A 9,416-nucleotide genomic window follows, 5' to 3' on the forward strand; every position below is an offset into this window, starting at 1 on the left:
ACTGAATTTAATGAATGAAAGATGCGTGGGGAAAGTGGGGAAAAACATGAAATGAGAAAAATTAGCCCCGTAGTTATATCTGAATTATATCGGGGGGGGGGGGGGGGAGTCAAAAATATTTGTCACTTTGTCAGTTTCAGTTTGGGTGGTGCCCTCTTTGGAGGGTAACGCCCAGACAGGACCTGAACTCACCTGAAACCAGCCGACGTCTCTTTGAATGTGCTCTTTGGCTTTCTGCGTATGTTCCTGACATGTTTGCCAAAGTTTGGTCAACCTTTGAGCAAAGGTTTCGAGACAGACTACTTTCTCTGAGGTTATGGTGGAAGGTACAGTGTTTGTTTTACTGGCAGCTCGGACTAATTCATTTGTCCGCAGGCTTCTTTGACTTATTTCGCCATCTAAGCTACTGGACAACAAGCAGTCAGGCTACTATTGTCCTGACTGCTGCTGAACTAACACTAAGTAGTTACAGTCAGAAAATCGTTATTTAACATTTAACCAAATTTGTCTTTCTTGCCTATACTTTGGGAGCGTAAGTCCCGATAGTATAAAATGTATTTGGTTGTAAACACGTCACTTTCCCCTCTATTCTCTGTGAATGTCATTTCATCGTAAGAAGCAGATTTTTTTCACTCTTTTGAAACCATTTTAAGTGTTTATTTCTGGTAGTGATCGAGAAATTGCGTCATTCTTTTTCTCCCGAAAGCTTACTTTAAGAAGCAAAATCTTATTTTCAGGTGAAGTGTAAACTTTCTCCTTTAATGGTGATATAAAAGGGCATCTTACATACAGAGAGAATATTTCATTTTTCATCTCTTGTTGCATCTAACCTCAAAGAATACTTGCGTAAATCTGCAGATAGGTTTGTTCAGTCTGGATCTTGCCACCAAAATTACACATGGTTCTTAACATGTGCAAAAGAGAAAACTCCAAGAGGAAGTTAGTTACTAAACACAGGCAGTCACTCTCAGTCAGGTTTGGGCAGTGGTTTGTGTGGTGATAGGCATCTACCTCCTACACTCAGCCTCTCAGCTCTGACACCCGGAAAGCAAAGTGATGATACATTTGTGTTGTGCAAGGCACAAATGTACAGAAGTATTGATGAGAGCTTCTAGTGATGGTTTATTGTCACTGTCAGAGGCACAGAGGATACTTAGCTGTTTGGACGAACCTTTTAAAGAACCAGGTATGAGTCTTTCTCTCTTCATTGTTCTAGCTGGGGACTTTGGCGAGCTGTGGTAAGTGGCTAAACTTGGACAGCTGCAGCAGGGCTCAGGACCCTGTGAACAACTCGCCACCTGGTTTTGCCACCGAGTCTAAAAATGCCTGTGGGTTACACGTTTCAAAGTACTTTGAAACGTGTAACCCACAGTGTAGATTCTCATTTTCTCTAACTTCACACCCAGTGGGGCAGCATGGTGCTTAGTTTTGTCCCTGATGTTCTTTCTCTCTAACAGTTCTGGCATTTCAAAAAAAAGGAACTTAACCTAGAGGAAGTTGGTCAACAAAGGCAACTTAGATTTCACAATGTTACTGTCCATTTATGAGCTTGAACTGCAAAGTGAAAAAACCTTTCAGATTCTTTGTTTGGGAAAAAATACATTTTTGCACGATGTCGTTTTGCAGAAGAGTCCTTTTAATTTTGCTGTGAGACAACTTGCTGTGCGTGTCACATATTAAACAAATCTGCTGACACTGATCATTGTGACACTTGTGCTGTGACTCAGTGCTGATCATGAGCATTAACTTTTTAGGTTTTTAACCTTTCTCTGAGCCCTTCTGCTTCCACAGAACTTCTGCTGTTTCTGAGCATGTTCGATTTAGTTTTTTCCATCCTCTGAAAAACAAAACAACAATAAGAAAGAGAGAAAAAAAGCTGATTGGGAAACATTGTCTTTGCTGTACCCGTGACGCCACATCCTTTTGTCACACTGAAGACATTTTTTTCTCCTTTCTGCTCATTTCTCTGGGTTTTTTTTCAACCTACACATCTTTGAATAAGGTGTTCTTCGGGTTTCTTTCAACAGGCTGCCTTCCCCATATCCGTGACTCCTTCAATGGCTGCCGATGACTACAACCCTGTAAGTAGCTCTTTTTTGTCTTTTTCTAACATTTAGTCACTCTCTCTTTAATGGATTAGAAACTTCTGCTTCCCTATTTACCAGTAACTAATTTGAATGTAAGCAGTATACACCCAGAGTTTATACACCACCAGGTGGAGTTTTTGTTTGATTCACTGGGGAGCAAAGAGAGTTACAAATAAAAGGAGACCAATAAGAAACAAGTCACAGATGCAAATGGAGGTGTTAAACTGCATGTAGAAAGATAGAGAAAATGCATGTGACACTCAGTGTGAAAACAGGATGTTTCAGACAGCCTCTTCTTCTCAGTTGTGTGGTCTGAAACTGCTGCTCACCCCCTTGCCTCTTTTTCTTTTTGACTTCCCCCAACCCCTCCTCTGCACTCCTCTCAAAGGTCTCCCTCCGACACAAATCCAAGAAGAAGAGCCGAGGAGGTGAGTCCTGCCTTATCACCTTGTCACTTATCTCAGCCTACAGCTGCAATTTGAAAGTGTAGTGGGTGGATGCGAAGCAGCGGTGCACTTGGTGTGTGCAGAGGGATTTTAGACGAGTTCAGTTACTTTCACTTCACTTCTTTTATTTCTTGGCTCTGTTTAGCCGTGCCTTCGGGTTCTTCTGAGACGCTAACTAATTTGTGTATATATACTGTTCTTGCTGACTGACTCATATCAGCAACAGGTAGGGTAGGGTAGGATGAAGGTAGAATAGCACTTTTGATTTGACTCTTCCAGGATGCTTCACGCGCTTCTTATTTTTAGAGGTCCATTTGGTTATCGACCAAACTCCGGGAGCTCTTTAGACTGAAATGGAAACGTTTTGGTTGTTTGTGTTTGGATGTTTAAATCTGTAACGTTCTGCTTCCTCTGATGCTGTGACTAAATGCGCTGTTGTCTGGTTAAGGCAATGGTACGATGAGCAGAAGACGGATCTCGGTCAAAGAGCTCGGCCAGCCAGACCACCAGGGCTGGCTGTACAGGAAGAAAGAAAGCAAAGGCTTTCTGGGTATGAAATGGAAGAAGTACTGGTTTGTGCTGAAGAAGACTGCTCTTTACTGGTATACCAACCAGCTGGTGAGTAAAACACCCTCTGACTAGAAGACTAATGTGGGTTTTAGACTTGAGCATTTCCTAGCTGGTTGCTATTCAGAGATTGCACACAGAGAGTGTACAATTGCACAATCCCCGATAACAAAAATATTTAACACAGATAAGTCTGCTTCTCTATATCAGTTGCATGCTTTTCAACTTCTTCAATTTATCTTGCAAGATTATAAGATATAATGTAATGATGAGAATTATATCAAAAGAGAGAGGAAAAAATAAGGAAGCTATTAAAGTTATACCTCTTTCTTTTGGTTTTCCACGACTCTTTGGAGTATTTTGTGTGTCATCCTATCTGTGTTGCCCTTTTTAAAGAGTATCTTGCGTATCTTCTTTATTTTTGTTAATTTCAGGAAAAGTTACAAAGTACAAGGGTGTTACACCCAGGCCTATCAAGTCATCAAAAAAACGCCTTAAAAGAATCTTAAAACTGTCTGACGCTCTTTTTTTTTTTTTTAATCATCAAAAAATAGTTAAAAATAATCGGCGTAGTTCTTGAGAACTGTTATCAGCTGAGGATTAAGTGCTGTAATCACTATTTACAGCAGCAGGATGGTGGCACATACACAATGTGTACTGTAGTTTTTATCGTGTATCACAAAGACTGAACATGTAATCCGGTGATTGATGTGGCTTCATGTGTTTTTATTTGCTTTTATGCTTTTTTTGTCTCATGCTAACAATAGCAAAAGATGAAACATGACTAAATTTTATTACAGCTTAAGTAACAGACCGCAAAATTAACACTGGGTGAGTCACAGATGTGCACTAGGCAGTCAGGGCTGCAGGTTAGTCATACTGGTTTCCTCCACAGCTGTCTCCTCGCCAGTCTGTCACTGCAGGAACCAGTGAGCGCTGGTGTCACTGCGCTTCCTGAATGTGACCGTGTCACTAATAGCCCGCTGCTACATATATGTGTAATCTACATCTGTTTGACTTACTGGCACGATAACTTCAGTCAGACCTGCTGTACGTCACCACCACTCAGTACGAGGAAATTAAAGAAGTTGCCTGTTGCAATTCAGACGCACTCGTCCGTGTGGGGAAGTGGTTTGAAAGTTGTGTTCTAATACTCACTGTTGTTCAATATGTGCGTTGCAGGCAGAAAAAGCTGAAGGCTACATCGACCTCACAAACTTCATCATCGACAGAGCCATCGAGTGCAAGAAGAAATAGTGAGTCCTCACAAACAGTGCTGGGTGTGATCTATGAAATCACAGTTATTATAACAGTAAAACTGTCTTTTTTTTTTTACCCTCGAAACACTAAACTGCTGTTCGTCTCTTTCCCTATTAGTGCATTCAAAGCTTGTCACCCGCAAGTTATGATGTTTTATTTTGCTGCCGAGAGCTACGAGGACATGAACTTGTGAGTGATGTAAACTAAAACAGTGTTTGGAAATGTATACATTTTATGTGCATTATAATATTTTATCAGAATTGCAATTAAGTTGGATCATTTCTTTGTTTTAGGTGGGTGAATAAGCTTGGGCTAGCCTCCATTCAGTATGAACAAACAGAAGTAAACGCTTCAGCTGGTGAGCACCTGTTTCAGTTCCCCGCCTCTGTCGTTCACTGAAGCTTTCCAACATCTCACTTTGTTTGGGTTTTAGTTTAAGAAATTTACTATTTAAGTTTTTAATCAGTGACAGAATCTTTCGTTTTTAATTGTCATATAGCTCTTCAGTACTTTCCAAGCAAACACGCCCACTTCAGCCCCGTGTGGGGTTACTATGGGCAGACCAATATGAAATGTATGGCACACCTGGGCCCCACAGTGGGGCTAGTTGTGGGCTCCGCAGTGTACCCACAGTACGCCCTCATTCTGAATGTTAGTTGCCCTCTGAGACCCCACCCAGGCCCCATACTGCAGTACCCAGACATGCCTCACATTTCATGCCAGTACCAGAGCCCACAGTGGGCTGCCCACATCTGCTCCATGGTACATTACCACCACCAATTGGTAAGGAGTGTGGACAAGAATGTTCATTTAAAAAACAAATGCTCAGTTCCAGTTCACGAGAGATCACCACGTAGTTAATTTGGCAGATTTTTACAGCAGATGCTCGTCCTGGCACAACCCTCAGGGGATCTGTATCTCTCACTCTCAAACCAGGAATCTTCCACTTGATCCTTAGATCATATAAACTGTACTACACTGTGGATCCACTTGCTCTCAGAGGAGAAAAACAAAACACTAAAATCCTATCAAACATGTTAGTCTGTCTTATAGAAGCAAATATGGCCTGTTATAGCTTTCACTCATTGACTTCTTTTGCAGTGTAACCCCAGTTTAACTTCCGTTGTACTGAGGTTTTGAACCAGCCACTTTCTCTCAGCCTCATATTTCTGACAGTGTAATAAAACATGTTCTATGGTTGTATCTTCTCCACAATAGTCATATTTCCTTTTTTGATGCTTCCTTATCATAAATAACGTGTCAGCAAACATGCCCGTGTGGGCCCACAGTGTCTAAATGTGGAGCTGTGTGGGCAAGGCAAGCCCAAACTAATCCCACCTAGATCCTGCTGCAGTTTTGCCGTTCGGGGCCCCTATAAGACAACTGTTGGTTGCCCACAAAGTTCCCTCTCGGGGGCCCAAAAAGAGCAAAACTCCTGTAAGCCCTACATGGGCTTACCCACAGAAAACCCATGTAAGGTCCCCAAAGGGCAAAACTGCTGTAGAATCTATGTGGGCACGCCCCCTTGGGGTAAGTGTGGGTTTACAGCCCCACAGTTCACCAACAACTACCCACTGTGGGGCCCCACAGGCATTTTTCCTGGGTTACATTTGCTGGTTACATGTTTCAAGTTTTTGTTTCTTGTGTGTCTCCATGTTTCATGTTCAGAGTGTTATAGTGAAGCCAGTGATCACGAAGAAGCTGAAACCACAGAGATACCCCCTCCACCGTACTCTGAACAGACCCTGCGGGACTCCTCGAATGCCTCCGGTCCACCTGGTAGCACACATCAGGTCAGTAACGGTTCTAGCTGGACACACATCCATCCATAAGAGCCAACATTTATCTTTTCATTTAATATAAGCTCATTTTGAATTTGATGCACATCTGTGACAGCATCGGCAAACCTGTACAGGTTCTGGAGAAACATATGCTACCATCAAGCATGTTGCTGGATGCTTTCTTATTTCTTATTTCTATTACTAAACAGCCTGAATGCAGTCCAGGATTTAGGCACACCTTTGCTGCTAAGCAAGAACAGCAAAGTAATTTGCTTTCAGTACTAAAACCTTTGATTTAACATGAGCTCAGAGAGTGAAAAATGGTGATCCAACAAAGTGGTAAACATGCACATTTTTGGAACATGTTGCTGCCATCAAATTCAAAATGAGCATATAACTGTAGTTTAATTGTTTATATTCAGCAAAGATTTACATTCTGTTTAGATTAAACACACGGTCACAACTTTTGCAAAGGCAGCTGTGTCTTTAAGGGACACTACATGTTTTATTACAAGTAAATAAAACCAAGTGGAACCAAATGGGATTAATTAATAGAAAAAACTCTTAACTTTAATGTATTTGTATTTCAGGGTACCCTTCCTCCCCCTTACTCCTCTGCAGTCCCCAGCGAAGCTAACGGTTCGCTCTCCTCACCTGTCAGTACGATGACGTCTCAGAGCTCCGCCTCTTCGCTCACCAAGCAAAGACAGTCCTGGTTGGACCTCGTCTCGCAGGCATCTCCTGCTGCTGTGGAAACAGCAGTGGTGTGCTCAGCCCAGGTCCACTCGCATCAGCCTCCACAAAAGGAGACGGCAGAGGAAACAAGGCTAGAGAACTTGGCCACCCGGGACTCCTCGGACACTGAATCTAATGAGGAAACGCCTTCAGCTGAGGGGGAAGATCAGAGGGAAGTTTTAAGGACGCAAAATAAAGGTGAATATTTCATGTAGGCAGTTTTTTCTGGTGGCCCACTTCCAGCTCTAAGAAGCAGAGCACATTTCCTGTTTCTCAGAACTTTGATTAGCATCAGTGATCAACAGAATGTACGACTATTAATATTCTTATTCCTTTTCTGAGCTTTCTATCTGTGACTAATCTAATTAACTCGCCTGCATGCCATTTGAATTAATTTAGCAGGCATTTACTCAATGCAACCACTGCATGTAGGATGATGATGATGATGAAGTGTGTTGTCTTGTTGCAGGCAATCATGAGAACAGCTCCGATGAGATGGAGAAGCTGTATATTCATCTGAAGGAGGCCAGTCTGTCGCCGATAGGAGAACGTAAACCATCCACGAAAAAGGAATTTAGGACCTCCTTTGTAAGACGCTGCAAAAACCAGGCTGTCAATGACAAGCTGCACCTTATCAGGACACTCAACAGCACATTAAAGGTACATTTCTCACCTCCCTCCTTTAAAAAGGATCTGACTCTTTATTCCATCACAGTACATGTTATAAAAAATTGAAGGTTTTTTAGTTTGCGAATAGCAAAAAAATACAGTTAAATAATTTATGCTTATTCAATTTTTCACTTTTTTGCCCAGGCAAAAGAGGCGGACTTGCAGGCAATAGAACAGATCCTGTCGAACCCGGAGCTTACCTCAGACAAGTTCAGAGAGTGGAAGGAGGCCAACGGACCTTTGGTGCAGGAGATCTGTGTCACACACATCCAGCAGGTGGCGTCAGAGGCCGCAAAGGCTGAAGCGTCGGTCATAGCCGCTCCTGTGGTAGAGACCAGTTTATAAAGACTCTTCATGACTTTTTATGGTGTTCGGACTCTGAGGACCTCACAGTCACATACTTCAAATACACACACACTCTCACACACACACACACACATACACACACACACACACACACACACACACACACACACACTGGTGTTGGTTATTCACTTGAGAACTCTGTTTATATTCAAGTTCTTTTCAACTAGTAGCTGGATGAATGAACTGTTGTTTTTAGTTCCATGTGGAGACGGTGTATGATAAGCAGCACACATTAAAATGTGAAATGTGTCGTAGTATTATTTTTATTGTTTAATTTGTAGGTTTAGCAATTTTTACAGCTGTTTGTTTTTATGATTTTATGAACCTATGCATAAACTGTATATTTGGAACGGAGTGCATGGAAATAATGTCTCTGTTGTTCTCTGCATGGAAACACTTTGAATTTATCTGTAGTGAATTTTATTGTTTTTAAACTATTCGCAGTCAGTTATTGGTGCCATGCACCTTCAGTGCCTGTTACACATGTGTTACAGAAGCTTTTTCAATAATGTGTGTATGTCGTTGCCCTAGAAATACTATATTCATGCTTATTAGGAAGACTTTGCTGACTGAACACTAGGGCCTGCACTAACAGAATAAATGTTGGTCTCAAATCAGAATTTCTTCTTCTTTAATACTCAAAAGTGTCAAATTCATGTGACTGTAATGTAATTTACTGCTGAAATGTAGCGATCGCCTCATTTTTTGTGGAAGATTTTTTTTAATCTTCTAAAACAAAACAAACTTTTTAAATTGTTTCAGCTACACTGATTATTTTTTGTCATTTCTGCCCATGAACATTGACATTATGAGACAAAATCTTGTCTAAAATGTGACAGACTTTATAACTGATAACTTCTGTACATACAGTATATTGAAGTAAAGTGGGGATCAGACAGTATTAAGGATAACTCTCAGGAAAACTCTCCTGGAATCATACAAACAAGTCTGAAAGACCTGGTACAAGTTAGATAATTGGATGGTTTTAAATAAATTCAGACATTATGTGACTGCACAGTAGGTTTGGACACCTCAGGTCGAACAGGATTTTAATATATGACAGGACCTACCAGAATACAGAGGTATTTCCCCCTTATGTTTCATCTGTTGTATAAGTAAAAAAATGTAAATAATTGTGAAGGGATGTGTGATGTTTGTTCTTAATTCTGGAATGAAAGTGTTTGTTTGTATACAGGGAAATAAAGTCAGAAAAGTGAACATTCCCAGCCTCTTTGTATGATTCCTGTAGTGAGTGTCACCACCGATACCCATGGGTTCCAGAGGTTTTATAATGTAATCTGTCATACTAAACATGTCCTGCTTCATCCATATATTTTCTCTGTGGTCTTCCTCTTCTCCTCCTGCCTGACAGCTCCATCCTCGGCATCCTTTGTCCAACTTGACCACTTTCTCTCCTCTTCTCCACTGTGGTCAGTCACAATGAAAATCTTAAAACCTTCAGCTCTGCCACCTCCAGCTCAGCCTCCTGTCTTTCTATCAGTGCC

General features: G+C 41.4%; 1 protein-coding gene across 1 annotated transcript; it reads left to right on the top strand.

Moving 5' to 3' along the window:
- Nucleotides 1-948: 948 nt before the first annotated feature.
- LOC134645103 (interactor protein for cytohesin exchange factors 1) lies at nt 949-9,121 on the top strand. The gene is made up of 11 exons (XM_063498389.1): nt 949-1,186; nt 2,028-2,081; nt 2,476-2,515; nt 2,982-3,151; nt 4,283-4,356; nt 4,478-4,549; nt 4,654-4,718; nt 6,029-6,153; nt 6,732-7,074; nt 7,346-7,536; nt 7,690-9,121. The coding sequence occupies exons 1-11, from the start codon at nt 1,118-1,120 to the stop codon at nt 7,888-7,890; spliced, it is 1,404 nt and encodes a 467-aa protein (XP_063354459.1). The 5' UTR covers nt 949-1,117; the 3' UTR covers nt 7,891-9,121.
- Nucleotides 9,122-9,416: the final 295 nt, after the last annotated feature.

The sequence above is a fragment of the Pelmatolapia mariae genome, linkage group LG16_19 (assembly GCF_036321145.2).
Source record: "Pelmatolapia mariae isolate MD_Pm_ZW linkage group LG16_19, Pm_UMD_F_2, whole genome shotgun sequence".
Taxonomy (NCBI): domain Eukaryota; kingdom Metazoa; phylum Chordata; class Actinopteri; order Cichliformes; family Cichlidae; genus Pelmatolapia; species Pelmatolapia mariae.